Source organism: Poecilia reticulata, chromosome 17 (genome assembly GCF_904066995.2).
Source record: "Poecilia reticulata chromosome 17, P_reticulata-male-v2, whole genome shotgun sequence".
Classification (NCBI taxonomy): Eukaryota; Metazoa; Chordata; class Actinopteri; order Cyprinodontiformes; family Poeciliidae; genus Poecilia; species Poecilia reticulata.
This window is the reverse complement of record NC_088846.1, coordinates 3,422,666-3,443,462: the sequence shown is the minus strand read 5'-3', so window position 1 is coordinate 3,443,462 and position 20,797 is coordinate 3,422,666. Positions and strand designations below refer to the sequence as shown.

Genomic DNA, 20,797 nt, shown 5'->3' with positions numbered 1-20,797 from the left:
CAGTTAAAAGTTAATTTGATGCACTTTAAACAAAAAGAGGAGCATTTTTTGCTGGTTAAAGGATCTATTACACCAACATAGTTATAACGGAAGCCAAATTATATACTTTTAAAAAGTGTATTAGTCATTATTTAGGAAAAGAACGAGCCCACTAGCAAGTTTTACTTTAAACTCTTGAACTAGAATTTAGATTTTTATAGCATAAGTACTAATTAACTAGGTAAATACAAATTAAATATTCCAAGCACTTTGAGTGACCTATTAAATCTCAGCCAGTGCCACTAAGAACATCAACATTGTTGTGTAGTAATAGCAGAATACTCTTATTTAAACAAATAGGATAATCCAGCTGTTCAACCAAAGGCAAAAATAATGAAGAACCAAAGAAATTTACACAAAAATCTCAAAATATGCACAGAAACATAAAGATAGAACCTTAAATAACTTATTTAGACAGTTTAGCAGCAAACAAAACTCGAGTTAGGGGTTAGTTACACTTTAAATACCCATCTTTTTGGTCTTGATTCTGTGTTTATATAAGATTATATGTACCAATAAAGATTCATTAAAACATAAATAAATTTTACAATAGAAAAATCAGCCTGTGGATTATTTTTAATTGTATATATAAAAGTATTGGTAATAGACAGATTACTAGACAGATAAGTGCAAAAGATATGAATTTTACTGTTACTTACAATAAGTCAAATAACTGCTGCATATGAAATATTAAAATGTTTAACTGCCTAATGAGAGTTTGTCCATCATAAAGATGGGCCCTGGTGTTTTTATATTGGTCAGTTAATAAAGTCATTTTAGAGTTTGGTTGCCAAGATCACCTCTCGGCTCCATCTCTCCCCATTTCTTCATAACCTATAAGCATCATTATTATTAATACACTCCTCATAAAATCTTAAGGATTTAGATTAGTCACTCTTTAGCTTATTTTATCAGAAACTGTAGAGTACTCACTATTTAGATGCAGAGACCAGAAGCCCAGAGGACACTTGTGGATCAAGTGTTGTTGGACTAGTTTTTAGACTTCTGTTCTCCTAACCCAGAAATTGAATTAGACCAGAGGATACCTAACAACCCTGAACAGGAGCACCTAGTTTATATATTTTAGATCAACATTAGATAATTTTTCTTCTTTTGCTTTTTTTCTTCATTTTCTTTCTTTCCTTTGATTTGTTATTTTGTTTGTATTTCCTTTAAGTTCATGTAAAGCACTTTGAATTGCCTAATTGCTGAAAATGTGCTATATAAAAAAAATTACCTTACCTTACCTTAAGACAACAGAAAATTTTTCAGTTGAACTTCAAAATTAAATTATTAAAATGAAATGAGCTGGTGTGTTTGTGTTTGTGTTGGGGACTTGGGCCATGCCTCAGCAGTGTGTGTTCTGGGCCAGGGTAGCATATTGTTAATGGGGGTATTTTGGGCCGGCTGTGGTACTGAGTTGTGCTCTGGTGGGGGTCCTGCTCCATGACTTGATTCCCTCCTCCTCCTTGCTTCTTCCAATCCCTGGGAACTGTAGATTGCCAATTCCTGCCTGACAAGTTTGGGGTACCAAATCAACACAAAAATAGTTCCCCGGTTACCAAAATCTGCACCTGATCCTAGATCAGAACCAAATTCTCTGATGAAAGCTATTGAAGAAGAAAGCATTAGAGATGGGCCAGGACTCTAGGTGATCCAGAACAGAGGTGCCAAAGTCCAGTCTTTGAAATTTATCATTCTGCAACTTTTAGATGTAGGATGCCCAGTGTTAGAACACCCAGCAGAGCTCAAAGATGCTGATGAGCCATTAAATTCATGTGTGTTGGAGAAGGGAGACACCTAAAAGTTGCAGCATGGTAAATCTCTAGGACTAGAAATGGCACCCCTGATCTAGAGGGATTGTGCGCTTAGGAATGGTCAAAGATCCCTCCATCTGTAGGCTGCAGCTTGGGAAAATGTTATAGCAGGAAGGCAAAAAGTTGTCCTATTGGTGCCCTGGTGATTTAAAACAATATTTTTTAAATATAATTTTATGTGCTTAAATTAAAGGTTGGATTTTTCTTTATTTATCAGAATGACAAACAATGAATTTATTTGAAGGGCTTATACATATCTCCTGTCAATGTGGATCACAATGAACATTTTCTGAAAGTTATCACACTTTGGAGGCTACATGTAAATTACTTTTATCTTTTACAGCAGTGGTATCCAAACTATTTGTCAAAATTGTCAAGTCAAAAGGACTCACAGGCCAAAAAATAATGTTTAAAACCACAAAAAATACAGCATTCTTCTACTGTTCAACAATAAACTAAGCACACAATGATTCTAATTAAATAAGTCAGTTTTTGCTTTATTGTGTTGTTTTTTTTTGTAGTTGTTTGAAAGGGAAGTTTAAATCATTGTAAATCCAAAACTTTTGAGTTTTTCTACTTTATTTAAAGAAAGATATCCTGTTTATAAATTTGCTTTGGCTCTCTCTCTTCATAAATGCTTGCTATATTAAGCCATGTTTACCAAATTGAAAGCAGATTTTAGTTCTCTAAAGTCTAAGTAGAAATCAGCTGATAAATGTAGTCCTACTTATAAAAAAATTAAGAAGCATGGTTGTTAAAAGACAAATACTTTGTGTTTTATATTTTATTGTAGAAAATCTTATTTGTCACCAAAAATTTTGCTCTAGTTAAAGAAAAATAAGTCTCTATTTGCATCCATCCCCTGTTCTGGCGGGCTACACAGAATCAGTGAAGGGCCATAAAAGGGCCTCTGGGTCGCATTTTAGACATTCATTACATATGGATGGATGTCAGATATTTCTAACTCTTCCAAAAAAAAACCAAACAAACATGCAAAACCCCATCTTGATGCTGAACATCTGTTTTATTTCATGCCATAAAAGGCACATTCATACATTAAATCCCATGATTGGTTATATAATGTTATATGCATCTACATTTAGGCAGTGCATATACAGTGTTATCATTCCCATTAATAAAGGTAACAATAACATTAAACTTGTTAACCACAAAAACAAAAAAAAAACAAAAAGAAAATCAGCACGTATAACAATTTGTATATGCACAGTTTTAGCATAATAGGAAGTACATGTGCACCCTGTAGTCCACACACTTTTACTCACCTTTTACACCAAAGGAGACACAAGCAGCATTTGTGGGGTTTTTGGGAAAGTCCATAAAGAATATACTATAGAATGTTATAGAGACATCAGTCCCCAGTCTATTTCCTCTCTGGTTCCTTAAATTGCATAAAACACAAGGTAAGTTGCATCCGCATTCTCTCAAAATGCATATTTAACCTCTACATGTCCTCCTTTGGGGGATTTATGTAAATTCATCATGGCGGCCCATTTTTTCTTCTCATCTATTTACACCCTCCGCGACACAAAACAGTAAACTATCCAACCAACAGATACGTACCGTCAGGGAGTTTGTTAGAGAACGCTTAGTCCACACTGTCCTGTCCCACTATGAGACAAACAACATCCATGAGTGAATAACTTCCACTTAGGAACATTTTGTTTAGTCTGACACACAGTAAAATAAAAAAAAGAATTAGGGGCATAGAGAGCAAGGAGAGCAAACTACTCTTATTTTTGCACTCATCGCTGTTTAAATATAGCAGGTCAAAAAAGCAACCACAACTTGTACTGGAGATTGGTATTGTTTCAGAAAAGGAAAAACAGTACTCATTTAATCAAAATGTAGTGTACTAATTATTAATTGTCTCCTGTTGCTTATATTCAGGAATCATGCAATAGCATTTGACTTGTTTTTTTCATTAGGTCACATGTAGAACTGACCCGAGGTCAGAATTGGTTGATTCCAGGAGTGAAAGTAGTTTTAAATTCTTGGGGGTACTAGCTATTGAATTGATAGAAAATAAAGCTGTATTTCCCTCAGCCCACTGGCTGCAATGTGAGATGTCATGAGACCTAAATTCTGAACATCATGGCATGGAGTGCATCCCAGTTTTCCATGTCTGGCATATAACCATTTTAGCTTTTAAACTGGTTATATCGATCCTGTGTCCAGATAGAGGGATAATCAGCAGCCTAGCATCATGACCTGTTTGTTCTGAAGATCCTGCAGCTTCCACTTCTCTTCCTAACATGGCGCCTCCTCACCCTGACTCTCATACTGACAGGAGGAACCACAGAGCTCTGTTAAGTTAACAGCACATCTTCTGAAGTTGGGATATTTTTCCTCCAACAGGATCCAGAGGAATCACCTCAAATCAGATGTTGGACTGGATTTTATTTCACTGTCATTTGTGAATGTTAGAAACTTATTTTCAAGAAAGGAGCTACAAAGATTGAAAAAGGTGATTATTTTGGAGAAAATCTCATCAACATCAATATTTCCACTAAATAGGCAAAAAAAAAAAGTTTGATAGAGCTCAGACTCTGAGCTCAAAGCAGGATGCCAGAGAGCAATACAACTTTTTTTTAAATTAGATAATTAATGTAATTTCACATAATTATCCAGTAGAAGCTACTTGTTTCTTAAATACTTAATGAAACATATTTACCGTGTTTGATGTTTGTTGTGAATGACGTATAGTCACAGATAAACGAGGTCATTAGTCCAAGTTTGTCGTTTGTTGAACGTTCAGGAACTACAGCGGCTGTGATGCACCAAGGCAAAGGTAAACAAAGGTAAAACAACCTGAACAGGTGATCAACTCAAAACCACTCGCACCTTTTTACTCTCTTTCTGTCTTTGTCATTTAAGCACACCCGTTGCAGTGGCAACCGCCTGCGCTCCGCAAGCCGAGAACAGATTATGTTTAAAACATTTAGTCCGTTATGATATTAGGTTTTTAGCCTTGATATTTATTTTGCGATTATTAATAAGTGCTCCCCTGAACACAGTGGTGGTCGATTAGTTAATTTTAAACTCCTGCTCTGCTAGTTATTTTGGTAACCGGAATGCACAAAATTGCGCAACACCTTGTTGAAACAATAATTACTGAGATTACTATTTTTGTTGGGTCATTCACTTGAACACTTTTTTATTTTTATTTTTTTGTTGTTGTTACTGTTAGGAATGTTTTGATAAAGAATCAGAGGACGAGCTGCTCTCAGCGTCCTGGCAGCGTTCAGTTTGTCACCTAATCCTGAGATCGACTCAAAACCTTCCATGATCGACGTATTGCACCCCTGCTCTCTAGAAAAGCACGAAGAGTTCAGAAACAACATGAAATGGGGAACAAAGTTATTTATTAACTAATTAAGTCGTGTTTTAGATTGTTCTTGAAAAACTAATCAGTCACGGCTGATTAATGGGTAAACTCACGGCTGCACAGTGACCCCATTGATTTTTTACAGCAGAGAGCCGCTTCCCTCTCTTGCAGGTACTGCGTACCCCCGCTAAATCTTTTAGGGATGCAGTACCCTACTGTACCCCCCTACTTTCACCCCTGGTTGATTCTCCCTTGATTGGCTAGGTGATCTGAAGGTCGAATTAATATGTTTTCGAATCAGTCCTCCAATTTTCAGTCTCTAACTGCATGTGTGTACTGATTTAACTTTATGAGTATATTAAAAGTCAGATAAAGTTTGGGGACACATGATCTGATACATAAATGGGGATCATTTGTAACCTGCAGTACATTATTTTTGTTGTCCTTATAGAAAATGAACAAGAAAATAAGAATAGTGGGTCAGACCTCAAAGAAAAACAGAAATACTTCTGTTGGCCATAAACTGTGTATCTGTTAATTATGTCTGAGATGGGGAAAACAGCACATTTTATAGAACTGAGGAATATTTTTGTCTTTGTCATTTTATATTTCCGGTTAATTTATACAGATGTCCATTATGATTTCTTTTACTATGTTATTAGTATTATCATACTTATCATTGAATGTGATAACAGATCAATACTACTACTAATTCTTGCCGTAGACTGTCCCTCCATAGCTCTATTAAAATCAGTTTCCCTTTTACAGCCGACCTGAAATGGATTCAACCATTAAGCAATCCTTCTCAGAGGTAAAACAGATCCATATGAGAAACTCCAGACATCATTACAGAGATGTTTAATCTTTTGTGTTGAGTAGCTGTCCGCTTTTCCTCACAAACATTTCACACACAGATCACAAATGGCAGTTCTTTTGAGCACCGAGGGAGTCATTTTGCAAGCGGAGCACAAACCGGTGCAGAAGTGGAAAAGAAACTGTGTTTGCGTCTCTTCCTTTCATCCAATGTTCCTTGCTGCTCTATCTCAGAGCACCAGCGTTCACCCACATCCTGAAGACATTGGCCCTCCTTGGAATCGCTCTCAGTCCCGGAGCCTTATTAACACGTAGTTGCAGAAAAACGGCCTTCCGCTTGGTGATGTGACAGAGGGAGGCTTCTGTGAGCGTTATTTGTCCACAGGCTTTTTGATCTTCAGCGTGTTGACAGTGTCACAGACAGAAACGGTGTGGTCGGCCTCTCCCTTTCTGGACATGTCGGGCTCCCAGAGGAAGAACTCGTGGAGGAGGGTGTTGACGGTGTCAGGACACTCCATCATGACCATGTGACTTCCCTCCTCAATGACCTTCAGGAAGGCAAACAGCAGGATCTGGAAGCAGAGTTGAAAGGAATGCAAACCTGTCAATATCTAAAACTGGAATGGATCAGACACATAAATCCAGCTGTCATTTCTGTAGTATAAGAAGGTTTTTGTTTAAGGTATTAAATATTAGCTAGTTAGGTTGTTTGCATTTATTGAATGACTCTGACATTTTGATCAGAATTTAATTGAATATGTTGGCTCAGTTAACTGTTATTCTGATTTAAAAGTTTTATTATTATTATTGGGGGGTTTTTAAGTACAAATTCTTAGCTTTACTGTTATGACACATAAGTGCTTGGAATCTTAGCTTTAGTTAGTGTTTAGACCATTTTTTATTGTTTGTTTTTCTTATATCATGTCATTTTAGTTCATTGTGTTAGTTCAGTTACTCTTATTGTTTGTGTTTTGGATTTATTTACTTAGATTTGTATTAATCTGTTTATTGTTCATTCTTTAATTCTCTTTCCTTCTGTTTACTTCACCTCAGTCTACCATTCTGCTTCCCGTCCCAGCTGTTAATCATTTCCTCATTTACCCATACCTGCTATTTTTTCCAACTGTGGCCATTTGTCTGTAATTTGCTTTTCCAGTTCTTCTACGTTTCCACGCCCTTCTGAGTACATTTAAGCTTTCTGGCTACATTGAGTTAATGTGAATGCTACAGAGAGAAAATGTTCCTCTGTCAGCTTTTTTTCTCCATGTTTCTTTGTTACCTTTTACCTTAAAGAGGGGTTTTACAAGTCATTTCTGCAATTCGTTATTAAAATCATGTGCACCAATCCTGCCACCACCTGTTGCCCACACTTACTTTATAACCACCATTATGCTGCATTTTATTTCTATTCTCAGTAACATTTTATTGCTGTTCATCATTTCATTTCATTTTGACATGGAGGACAAACCTGACAATTTCCTCAAAAAGAGACGGGTGCCAAAGACGACCCAGCAGAGGTGTCTGCTCCTGACATGGGATCCTTCACATCCATAACACTGTTTTATGAACATTTATCACTGCTTATGTTAATGAAGAGGAATACATTTCAAATAGAGCCTGTTGATTTTACACTCGTTGTGGAAATATTATATACTTTAATTTGATCAATAAAATATATATATTCCCATTTATGTAGCACTACAGTAAGAGCCTAATTCATTTAATTTACTGATGAATTTAAGTAGTGTACAAATACATTTGTTAGAATTTACCTAATTTAGTTAAATACAAGTCAAAATGGGATTGGAATTTAACTATTATTTTATTTACAAAACTTAATACATTTGTACAAAGAAATATAAACTAAAATCTACCCAAATAATTTTTTTTTATTTTGCAGTTAAGTTCTAACAGTCCGTTACCGAGGTGTACAGTAATTTATTGCTGCTTCTGTTGTTGTGTACTGTCTGCCAGCTTTTGAGCAATAAATATATTAAATAAATATTTATATATTTATTCAAAAAACAATTTACATGCACACAGCAATGTCCACAGAAAAAAATGTATGAGATGGCCAGTAAAGATTTTTAAATTATTTTAAATTACATTTTTGTTATAACTGATTTTGTGAATAGTCTGATACCATTAGACTGCAATACGTCCACTCATTGGAGTCATAATGTGGAAGCCTCATATCTGCACAGGCATATGTTTCCTGTAGCTTTATGTACCTCTGCCATTCGTTGGTCCTCCTCCATGGGCACAAATTTGTCACACATGCCGTGAACCAGCAGAATGGGCACAGTGAGCTCGGCATGGTAGACCTCATCGCCCTCTGGCCAGTACTGACCGCTCATCATCGCCCGCAGGACAAACGGAGACACATTGAATGCGTTGCCCTGCTTCAACAACTGCTTCTCTTTTGCACCTTGGCGAGCAAATCCAGCTCTGAAAGTTGGAAAAATGTTACCAAAAATCTGCTCATTTGAAAATATTATAAAGATTAAAAAGTAGACAAAAGCTGCTTTTTTTGTGCCATTTCTTGATATTATTAGAATTTTTTATTTCTTTTTTTTTTTTGCTTCAATGGGTGTCATTCTACAACACAAAGCCATAGATCTTACTTCAAAAAGCTCCAGGCCAGGCAAGGTGAAAGGCAGTGAAGGACACATGATGGAAGCTGGAAGATGGAGCAGAGACTGGGCTCCAGAGCTGTAGGACCCCCTCCATTGATCATCACTACCTTATGGACCAGATCAGGATATTCATGGGCGAGGAATGTACAAAACGATACTCTGGAAGAGACATAAAGACTAATTGAAGAATGGCAGTAAAATGTACATTGCAGTTGGAAAAGCAGTTTTGCACAACTGTGTAAAAAGGTAATTGTAGATAGAAAAAAAAGAGTAAATTTAAACTCTAAAATTTTGATGTTAATCTCAGAAATTTTCTAGAAAAAAAACAAGCCTGAAAAGTTTAACATTTGCTAGAAAAAACCCAAACATGTATGGATTAAATTTCTCAGTTTGGAACGCCAAATATTTGCATGAAAAAACCTCTGATATCTTGAAAATAGTTTAATAATTTTTCTATAGAAAACACAGAAATTTTTGAGTTTCAAGCTGAAAATTTGCTGGAAAAAATGTACTTTTTCTAAAAAAAATTCTAGATATTAATCACAGAATTCCTCAATTTCTTATTCAAAAATTCACAACTTTTTGGGCTCAGAAATATTCTTGTTTTGTTCTAGGAAATTTTTGAGGTCTTTTGGCAAAAATGTACTCTTTTTTTATAAGGGGTTTGGGGACCCCTTATACACCAGGGGTCCCCAAACTTTTTCCTGTGAGGGCCACATAACTTTTCCCTTCTCTGGTGGGGGCCGGAGTTTGTAACAGAAAAAGTGTGACAATTGCAGGAGTGCCTAAATGTAAAAATGTATTGTTTTCCAGAAAGCACAATCAAATAACATACTCTGGGTTCTTCACAGAACAAAAGTCAGGAAATAAACAATAACACTATTAATGAAATAAATAATAACCAAATAACCCTGTCTGGGTTCTTCACAGAAAAAATCCAGGAAGGATTATAGTCCATATTTTCCGAACTATGAGCCGCACCGGACTATAAACCACAACCTCAAAGTTTTTTTTTTTATAACCAGTAAACATACACATATAAGCCGCATATATCTCTGCCGCTCCAGGTTTTCCACAACGATGCAGCAGCAGAGGGGGGCGGACACCCAAAATTTGAGTCATAACAGGTCAATTGAATATCATATTTATTACAGTTGAAAAAGAAAAAGTTGCCAAGTTTAGATTTAACTGAATTGATTACGGTAGTTTCCGAACGGTAACTGTAACAGTAAAAGTGCTGATTCTTCGTGTTGCTACTAGCATGTGCTAAATGAAAATGGGTGCTTTCTTCTTCTTCTTTAGATTTCAACAACAGCTTGCATCCATTATTGTTTCACTACTGGATCCTAATATCTATACCTCAAATTCTCATAATGATCCCAGTATTATTAAAAAAAAAAAATCTTCTTTTTCCCCTCAATGCTATTTAACTGATCAACAACATTCTCAAATTTCAATTCGCTATTAAAACCTAATTCCGTTTTAATGGGCGCTTTCTTCTTTTATTTAAAAATTTTGACTTCCAATGATTCTCTTCCTGCTAAAGAGCCCCCTGGTGGTTGAAGAAAAATCCACATATAAGCGGCTTATAGTCCAGAAAATACTGTATATGAAAAAAAATCTGAATGCTCTCTGGTATTGTTCAGGGGGCCGGACCAAATGTGGAGGCGGGCCATAGTTTGGGGACCACTGTTATACGCCATCAGAATTTTGAGGGTTTCCCCCAGTGTATTATAAGCCTGGCGGGCCACCAGGCTTTACTTGTGCCCCCACCAGGCTTACAATTTATTTTTATTTTTATTTTTTTTTATCTTTGCATTTTTTAAGACTTTTTAGTTGGTGTTCAGATATAAATCTTCCAATAACACATAATTATTAAGTGATATTATCAAATTTCCTGTTAACTGTAAACAGATTTTGAGTCAAAAACACGGCGGACTACTGGAGGAATAACTGCCAAGTGGCCCTACCACTGGGCTTAGCAAGTTTTCTGGGGGAAACCTTGATTTTGATTATTTTTGCAAGTACAGATTACTCCTGGACCCAATGATTTATGAATCAGACTCACCCATATGAGTGGCCTATGAGAATGTTCCGTTTCCGAGCATATCTCTTGAAGATGGCCCGAAGGTCCTCTGCCAATGCGTAAAAAGTGTAAGCCGCTGCGATCTGTGGAGCAGTACTGGCTCCGTGCCCAGCCAGATCAGGTGCGATCACCTCATAGCCCAGACGGGAGAAAAACTCCAGCTGGCTGCTCCAAATGTCCAGAGAGCCTCCCACACCATGCACAAAAAACAGCGCCACATCCGAATGCGTTCCTTTGCAGCTCGAGATGACCCGTGTCGAGTCAATCAGCACAGTGCGTTTGGGCTTGCGACGGCGGCGGCGGGGAGGTGGAGCAGGCTTCTGCTCTCCAGAAGGCAATGGAACCGGAGGAACAGGGTTGGGGTCAGGAGATGAGGGCATCTCTTTGTAGTCAGCGAGCTCCACCTCCACAGTGCTGCAGGGCTCCAGATCTCCATCCTGACACTGCAGGATCTCAGAATGCAAAACATCGCCGAGGTTCTCAATCACCAGCTGGCCGTTGCGATAGACCGTGATCTTCCTCTTGCAGTGGACGCTGGTGCCAGTATCATCATCAATGGAGTCCCGAACAGAGGCATCCCTATTGCCATCACAGTCAGCAGTGGTCTTGTTCTTCCCGGCATCTTGTTTTTCCGTGTCCACGCGCTGGCGCTCTGGTTTGATGTGGCGCACTCGCAGAACCCTCCCTGGTTTCACCTCCACAAACTCGAACCCATCGGACGGCTCTGAAGACTCCAGAGGCAGGACCAGGCTAGTGGTCTTCCCCGTCAGGCAGCACAGGATCCCGTCAGTGATGCTGGTCAGCATAGTGCCTCTCTGTTTTGACAAAATGACACATACACAAAGTCACAGCTAAGTGTCCGGAATGGGAATCAAAGGATAAACTCTTACCTGTTTACATGGGAGCATGTTTTTAAGGAGTTAAAAATTCAGATGAAAGGTAAAATCAGGTAAATTTACTTTTATTGATAAGTGACTGAATTGTAAAACTTGTATGTATTTTCCAGGCATATAGTGGCATTTTGTCAAGTAACTATATTACCTTCATTTATTGTAAAAATGTAGTATACAGGGTGGACCATAAGCTTCCATACATAGGAGAATGTAAAATGTATATTTCTTTTATATTACAGATACCCAAGAAGATGCGTTTGACAAAAGAGCAAATAATTGAAATTATACTGATGGTTGGATAGGAAAGCACTCGCATGGTTGCACGAAACTTTAACAGAAAACATGGAACGAGCATCACATGTGACACTTTGGCAAAACTTATTTGCAAGTTTCAGAAAACTGGAAATTTTGCAGATTATCCACGAAGTGGCCCAAAACATGCAGCGATTACACAGAGTCCCACAAAAATAAAAACGCTTGTCCAATATAAAACTTTTATTTTTTCTGTGTATGGAAACTTATGGCCCACCCTGTATATCAAATATGACTTAATGATTTTTTTTACTTTGTCATTTAACACTTTGAAATTGAAATCTAATTCAGCTCTAGTTCAGCTTAGCACTAGTGCACAGTCATGTTGTAGATCAAATAAAGCAATCCAATTATGAGCTTGACATTGTAAGTGTAACTATAAAAGCTGGGTATATAAAATAACTTCAACATGCAAAGCTATCAATAAGGATGAGAGAGAGAGCAGGATCAGCTGTTCCTCCTTTTGCTGTCAGGCATTTAGCCAGGACTTCCTGAAACTGGAAAACTGAATGGATAAAGAAGCACTGATGGTTCAAGAACCTGAATAACAGTTTCAGTTGAGCTCATATGTTTATTTATTCAATAATGAAGCAGCAAAAAGGATTTTTGAATTGAAAATGTTGCTTATTTTGCCAATATATGGTTTTCGATTAATTGCAATTATTTAGTTACCATCAACTTGATTAAAAATTTTAATCAAATCTAATCTTTAATGTAGAAAAAACATCAGCTTTCATATTGTTTTTGATTTCTACATTGCCTGTGCAACAAGCTGTGACTGGAGGTTTCTAAATGTCAACTTCTGCTCCATGATGAAATTTAATCTGTGATAATCCCAAGAGACGAAACGCTGAACCAATAAAGCCCAGACCAAGTGTTGTAAATGCACTTACCTCTAGCATTCTAACATCCACATTCTTCAGAAACCATAAAAAAATACTTCTGCTGTCTTGGAGTTTCGGTGTCAGTCAGGACTGACCATTCACAATTGGACCAGAATGTTTTCTATTCATAACTCCTTCTTTAACACAGCCAGAATCCAAAAATAAATAGCAAACACTAGTCATGGGTCATGACTGGGTACTTGTCTGTGAGCAAGATGTCTCATAATAGAATGAGAGCGGTTTTCCAACTATTTCTGTTTCCATCCAGACTAGAAAAATAGCAGTATTCAACTCTGATGCATTTAAAGAATTTGAAGGGAGTTTAAATTAAGCATCTTTGTTGCTAACATTTGAACCAAAACAATCTGGGAATGAGAACAGGAAGAGGTTGGTAAAGAATCTTGACAGGATTCACTTCCCCATGCAAACTCAATAAGTGTTTATATATTTGCTGGTATTTGTACAATATACTCATTTTAAATCGTATTTCTGCTGATATCTGGCATTTTTATTGTTCCTTATTTTAAATAATCTGTTAATGTTTATAACAGATGTTTTTTGCTGTTTTTGGACGTCAGCTCAGCATTTAATACGATCATTCCCCAGGATCTGGTATGCAAACTGGTCTCTCTGGGCTTCAATACTCCACTGTGCAACTGGCTGCTGGACTTCCTCACCGACAGAACTCAGTCTGTCCATGTGGGTAACACCTTCAGTGTCATTTCTTAAAACACTGGCTCCCCACAGGGCTGTATCCTGAGCCCCCTTCTGTTTACCCTGCTGACCCACGACTGTCTTCCCAGGTTTAACACCAACCACATCATGAAATATGCAGACGACACAACAATTGTGGGATTAATTAAGGACAACAATGAGGTGAACCACAGAAAAGAGCTACAACATCTTGTGGACTGGTGCAGAATAAACAACCTGCTCCTGAACATCGACAAGACAAAAGAGATCATTGTCGACTTCAGGAGGTCTCGACCGAACCACACACCTCTTCTCATTAACAACAAAGCAGTGGAGATCGTCAGCAACACTAAGTTCCTGGGGGTTCACATTACAGACAACCTCTACTGGACAACTCACATCACTTCACTGGTGAAAAAGGCACAGCAGCGCCTGCACTTTCTGAGACGAATGAGAAGGGCTTCTCTCCCGTCTCTCATCCTCTCCACCTTCTACAGAGGAACCATTGAGATCCTGCTGACCAGCAGTATCTCCATCTGGTCTGGGAGCTGCAAGGCTTCAGACTGGAAGTCTCTGCAAAGAGTGGTGAAGACAGCGGAGAGGATCATTGGGACTCCACTCCCCCCTATCCAGAGCATTGCACACAGACACTGCATAGCCAGAGCAAACCAGATCCTCTCTGACTCCACCCTTCCCCTCCATGGCCTGTTCATCCTGTTGGCATCTGGCAGGAGATTCCGCAGCATCCGCTGAAGAACAGCCAGACTTAGAAACAGCTATCTCCCACTGGCCCATTGCTCAACAATCCCATCACTAAACCTGTCTGAGACTCCTTGAAAATACTAAGTTATATACACTGCTCAAAAAATAAAGGGAACACTTAAACAACACAATATAACTCCAAGTAAATCAAACTTCTGTGAAATCAAACTGTCCACTTAGGAAGCAAAACTGATTGACAACGGAAACCCTAGTCGGGTCAATCAGTGTTGCTTCCTAAGTGGACAGTTTGATTTCACAGAAGTTTGATTTACTTGGAGTTATATTGTGTTGTTTAAGTGTTCCCTTTATTTTTTTGAGCAGTATATATTTATCAATAAATTATTTTTTGTTTATTATGTAATTATAGGCACACTTGTGTTTCTGTGTGTGCTCCGGTGGCCAAGCGATGACGTTTCATTGCCAATTTTACTTATGTTTCTTTGTGCAATGACAATAAAAGAAGTCTAACCCTGTCTAAGTCTAACACTATGGGTTTAATCAACCTATGCAATTCCTTACTTTGGATAGGACTACACTACACTTTTTAATAACTGCACAGTATTTATGCTAAAATGTCTAAATGGACTAAAACACCTTTCTCCAGAAGACATGTTGCTCAGCCACATGCTAATTCTTACTGACGTACTTCATTTTGACCAGGTGCCAGTTTCTTGGTCAGCACCCAGTCCATGATGTTTGACTCACAGTGTTGACAATCACACTGGTGTACAATCATCCCGTGTATGGAAGGCTTGAACCTTGGTCTAAACTTTTTTTTTTTTATCAAAGTGTGGCAATTTGGGTTAGAAGGTTAAAACTTGAACAGTGGGGTGGTCCACTAGGACAAAGATCCCAAACACTCATAAAAACAGGTTTTAGAATGTGGGGTGTCCTGATCCGATGTTTATATCAAAAATTGGTTTGATATCAGCCAAAAAAAAGCATTGGATTATATCAGCATACATCTAAAATCACAAATATAAACACTCCGACAGCATTTAGTCTGCCCCACAATTTCTATCCCTCACACAGACCTACTGGTTAATTATAAATGAGTCAGTTGTTCTGACACTTGTTGTTTTCTGCTTGAGTAATACCACTTGGTCAAGCCTTTTCCAACATTCCACACTGCAATGCAAGTTATTAAAATATGTATGATTTGTGCTGATATCGTATTGGGTCAATATCAATATTGGCTGATACTCAAAGCTGCAATATCGGTTTCATAACAAAAGTGAAAAAGTAAGAATGGATAAGCAAGCTGACATTAAAATTCTGAAATGTCCTTGACCATTGTGAAAATGTGTGATTAAAAAAAAAACAAACTAGCACAGCATGTTAGCCTGAACCATCCCTGCAGAGAAGCCGGGGCAGGGTAGTATTACTCTGTGGGAGAGAGGCTGAATAGAGCTTTAGGCTCGTTGAACCTTGGTCACTACTCTCATCTTTATACTAAACTTGCTTCACTGTGGATAGAGACACTGGCATTTGCTTGACCTTTGAATGTTCCTCAGTTCTTGAACTCCCTAACCAATATAATTTCATGGTGACAGTTTGGATCAGATTGGAGTAAATTGGACATAATGTAAAGTTCCAAAACACATTAAATCTGGTTTTGGAAGCAGGTTTATAATAAGTTAATGGAGTTGGTCCAAAATGAAACCTTGTGAGATGTTATGGATAGTGCCTGAAAGCTGGATCAGAGATAAGAAACCAAACAGTTTGAACAAGTTCTATCATTTCCAAAAAGAAGAGTGTTCTTATATGCAGTCAGAATTATGCAATTATGCAAAATCTTATCTTTGTTTTTATCTATCTAGCTAGCTATCTAGTTATCTATCTAGCTATCTGTCTATCTATTTATCTTGCAGCTGCATTTTTCCTCATGGTGCAGGAAAAACACAGCAGCAGCGGCCTGAAATGTAAATCAGGGATTCTCCTACTGACCTACTCATCGATAACCAGACCCAGATCTGCATGTGTCTGCAGTTTTTATTAACAGACCTAAATAGTGCAGGCTGCCCCTCGAACCGTACCGCCATTTTCGCAACTCTTACATTTGACGCATTGTGCGCATTCAGCCATTGCTGCGGCTGTGCGTGGGTTGAGTGTTGCACGTGCATGGCCTGTTTTGCAAGAGGAGACCATTTTAACCTACTTTCTGTTTACTGAGTGATCCGACGTGGCGCAGCGGAATCACAATGAATTCAAAACATTGAGTCATACAACAGCATCACAGGCTGTTCTGCAGGAAAACAGTGTGGCTAGACATGCATGAAATAACAGCGAGAACAATTTATTTTTATTATTATTATTATTATTATTATTATTATTATTATTATTTTATTTTTTAAATTTTTTTATTTTATTATTATTTATTTATGTATTAAATGTTATTGATTTATCCTTTTTTGCGCATCAACAACGTGTGGCAGTCCTGTGCGTTATGTGCGTTTTTATGATTGAGATGCGAGTAATTTTGAGCATCCACATTAACAGATGCAGTCGGCCGACCGATGATGAAAAGACTTACATGCAAAGTGAAACCCTGCCTCGCAAAAAAAACAAAAAAAACAAACAACAAAAAAAAAACGGATTTCTTACCTGCAGAATTACTGACGACCTGGTGCGTAACCGGCTCTGAAGGGTCGTCTACACGGGAGATGCTGCAGAACGGTGGACGCTTTTCAGCCTCATCAGACGGCCGTCAATCGACACAAACGGACTCGAAGTGAAAGTAAGGCATGCCTCCATCAAATTGTGCCAGCTGCATTCAAATAAGATACCCATAGCGAGAAGGAACGGCAGTGTTTTTCAGCACTCCTCTCCTCCCCTCAGCATCCACTGCGTTATGAGGGCCAAACCCTACCCAGCCCTGCTGCCCTTGGATCCGCAGCACTACGGGCAATCTTCGCGCATTTTCGTTGCTGAGTGGCAGCGGGGAGGGCTAATAGAGGACAGCTGAACGCTGGGAAGAAGCCAATAGGAGAAGGCAGCTTTCCTTGTTGCTAGGCTGGCTTAATAATAACAGAATGCTTGTAGTCAGAGACAGAACCTGCTGAGATGGTCCCATTTTATCATCTGAGCAGTGGGATGCATGATCATACATAACATGACATGAGTGAGCCTCTGTTAAAATCTGCAGCTGCTATCAAACCCCCATAAACGCGTCATTATGTTGTACATGAAAGATGCAGTTGCTGCATCACAGAGGGCTCATACTGTATGTCCTCCAAGCTGATACATGAAATTAGAGCAACACACACAGTTGTGTGATGTATATTTTCCTTCAGCCTCCTTTACTCTGACACTGTGAAATAAAATCCAGTGCAACCAAATGCCTCCAGGATTGAGTTTGTAAATAGAAATGGATGCATGTGTACATCCATTTCACACAGCTTTTCTATGAGGGCCTGAGGGGTTTATTAGAGAATGAGTAGCCAGCAAGCAGCTTTCTCTGCAGGAAGTTCAAAACAATATATCCAGCTATTAAGATCTGAAAGAACACCACTCAGGGAATTCCCACTACTGTGGGAATATGGCACACCTGCAATTCTACCAGTTCTATGAATGTCCACCTAAATTGGCAAATTGGGTAAGAAGAGCAGCAAACAGTCTTTCTCAAGAGCCCATACAATGGGATGATATTAGTTGTAAGCTTATCTGGCCTTTATGAATGATTTCATTCAACATTGTCGAATGAAATTCACTGGAGCCATAGAGTGGGTGGCAATCATCGAAGAAGGTGCTCCAGTCAGATAAGATCAAAACTGAACCTCATGGCTTATAGGTGAACAGGGAACAGGGAAATGCACAGTAAGACCCTTTTTCCTCTTGACAGAAAAAATTTGCCCTTATGAATCCTGCTTTTTTGTCATCCAAGGTAACATTTTTGGATTTTAAAGCCTGTTTTGCCAGCCTGGTCATTGCCTTCCTGCACAATTCAAATATAATCTTTCCTCACTGACAGTCTGGGCTTTCTACCATTTATTTGAGTTAGAATTTCTACTGGGCCAATCAGCAAACATAATGAGAAGTTGTGAATGATGATGTTGATGTTCTGTGCTGTTTTGGAATTATTTTAGACCCTCTGTACAAAGCAAATAGCATAGAACAAGGGGCTGGTTTTTACCAGGCTACCATTTTGCCTCTTCAAATTATGCCCCACATTTTTGTAATTTTGCCTAACAAGAAGACAGTTGAGCTTTTCTCACTCGTTACACCAAAAGTGGAAGTTTTAACATGACAACAGTGAAAAGGTTAAATGATCTTGAATTTTAGTTGCTGCTGCCATCTACTAGAATTTATGCCAGAATGTGTCCAAAAACAGATAGACTATTCTTTCACACTGGCACTGAACCTAAAACCAGTTTGATTTACCTGGTTGACTTAAACCTGTAGGTTCTGTAGTTATGTATGTGTCAAATACTTTTCTGAAGTGAGTCTGATTTTAATAAGAAGAATTGATCTGCGCCATGAATGAATAATGCAACTGCAAGATAGATATAGACAGACAGGCAAATGGTGCGCATGCGCACCCTCCCACTTTCTTTTTTAAACATACACACTCTCTCTACTTCATTGCCTCGCGCAGCAAGAAGCATTTCCTTTGGCCAAATCTGAGCCAATCAGCTTGCTTCTTCTTGCAAGGTACCAACCCATCTGTGACTTTCAGCATTCACATGTAGTTAACCTGTTTGTATGAAAAGAATCTCAGAATGAACACCGTTTTGACGTCTATTTCCCGTCTGCGTGGATTAACCCACCTGCGTAGGTAAGTCAGTTCGCTATGACAGACAGAGGAGGAAGGCTGCAGTGTTTCTACGCCATGCTAAGCGCACAAGCTAACGGCTAGGGGGTCCCGTTCGCTAAAATCCGTATTTATGCTAACGCGGAGTGGGAGGCTGCTTTTGCGAGCTTCCCACTGACTCATGGTCACAGACTACAACCAAGTAACACTGAATAGAGTCATTATTACTACTAGTGGCAGTGCCTCCTTTTGGTTTTGCAGTTTGCTTTCGCTGCTCCATCTTCACTGCTAATGTGGACTTATTTAATGTAGAAGTGTCAATGATTCAGTTCAGTTTATTTATACACCGCAAATTCCCAGGAGCATATGGAGCAATCGGGTCTCTGATGCACGATGAAGCTAAAGGATTTAGATGTGATGTTAAATCCAGAATAGAATTAAACAGGGAGCCGGTGAAGGGAAGCTAAAATGGGGAAATATGATTTCTGTTTTAAATTTTCATCAAAACTCTTGCTTCGGCATTTTGGATCAACTGAAGAAAGGGATTGACAGGGAATTCAACATATTAGTAGAAAGTGGTCTCAAAATGACAATGTTATCATTTATCGCAATAATGTTTGGTTTACAGCTAAATTTCTTATCGTGACAGGCCTCAGCCTACCTATGAGATGTGATAAATTCATTACAGTTGAAATGTGTTTTCATATTCAGGCTCATTAAACTTTAACTTGTGCTTCTTCTGCAGCAGCGCCCCTATGTCAGATCTCCCAGCAAATGCCACGTCTCACCTCAGGTTCTTCAGCAGCTGGTTTGCGTCTGGCGCAGCTGCAAGACCTCGGGTTTTCCGACTTCTGGGGCCACTCCCTATGCAAGCAGAGAGCAGCGACGTGGTCCAGCAGCTCCCCTGGCTGCACCAGCAGGTGCGAACCCGCAAAAGAGGCACAGAGTACCAGCCGAGCAACATAAAACGGATAAATAAGCACGGTTGGATCAAGAGGATGAGCTCGCAGGGCGGCATAGAGGTGATCCTGCGGCGTATGTTAAAGAGACGGAAATCCCTCTCTCACTGAAGGTCTTGATGGAGGATCTGAAGGACTTGGAATCTTGGGAGGAGCTCAGGGTGCCACTGGAAATGTCTGTAGTTGGATAAAATGGTGATTCTGGTGTCATACTTTCAAAATGACTGTTTTGTCTTCTGATCAGAACCAAGAACTGCTATCTTATAGTTTCACCAACCGGTCAAACGTCCTGTTCTAAATTACAACATGTAAAATGTGTTTCAATGATGAAATGTATCAAAATAAAATTATTTTGCAAAATAAGTTATTGTGAAACCCAGTGATGTTTGGAGGTATGTGAAACACCTTTTCAATGCTCAGCCCTCCAGCTTGTAGAACTGCTTATTTCCCAGCAGACACCAGGAGGAACACTTTTCTCTGTTTGGCATTCTGGCTGTGGAAGTGCAGATGCATCTCAATGAGTACAAATTCCAACAAAAAACTTACTTCATTCAATTTGTAAAGCAATAGTTACATGTTTTACAGTGACGTATTAAAAGCATTTATTTAAGCTAGTCTTACTTTTTGTGGCCTCATGACAGTTACTGCCACCCTCTACAATGAAAAGAATCTTACGGCTGCAGTATGTTGGTTTTATAAAACGTTTTTATCGCATATTTGTTCAAACTGTCAACTTGTGACAGTATGATATGAGACTGATAATCTGAAAAATAATTGAGCTCGTCTGGTTGTTTCTAGTTAGCGCTG

At 38.7% G+C, this 20,797-nt stretch overlaps 2 protein-coding genes across 3 annotated transcripts; one reads left to right on the top strand and one right to left on the bottom strand.

Moving 5' to 3' along the window:
* Positions 1-2,861: 2,861 nt before the first annotated feature.
* On the bottom strand, positions 2,862-17,437 carry abhd8a (abhydrolase domain containing 8a). Of its 2 annotated transcripts, none has more exons than XM_008433413.3 (5): positions 16,886-17,437; positions 10,720-11,552; positions 8,640-8,810; positions 8,247-8,463; positions 2,862-6,587 (listed from the first exon to the last, which is right to left on the bottom strand). In XM_008433413.3, the coding sequence occupies exons 2-5, from the start codon at positions 11,541-11,543 to the stop codon at positions 6,387-6,389; spliced, it is 1,413 nt and encodes a 470-aa protein (XP_008431635.2). In that variant the 5' UTR covers positions 11,544-11,552; positions 16,886-17,437; the 3' UTR covers positions 2,862-6,386. The 2 variants fall into 2 exon arrangements, with proteins under 2 accessions (XP_008431635.2, XP_008431634.2); XM_008433412.3 differs by lacking the exon at positions 16,886-17,437 and adding an exon at positions 12,836-12,964.
* mrpl34 (mitochondrial ribosomal protein L34) lies at positions 13,746-20,353 on the top strand. The gene is made up of 2 exons (XM_081598221.1): positions 13,746-14,271; positions 19,777-20,353. Exons 1-2 carry the CDS (start codon positions 13,970-13,972, stop codon positions 20,099-20,101), a joined length of 627 nt encoding a protein of 208 aa, XP_081454347.1. The 5' UTR covers positions 13,746-13,969; the 3' UTR covers positions 20,102-20,353.
* Positions 20,354-20,797: the final 444 nt, after the last annotated feature.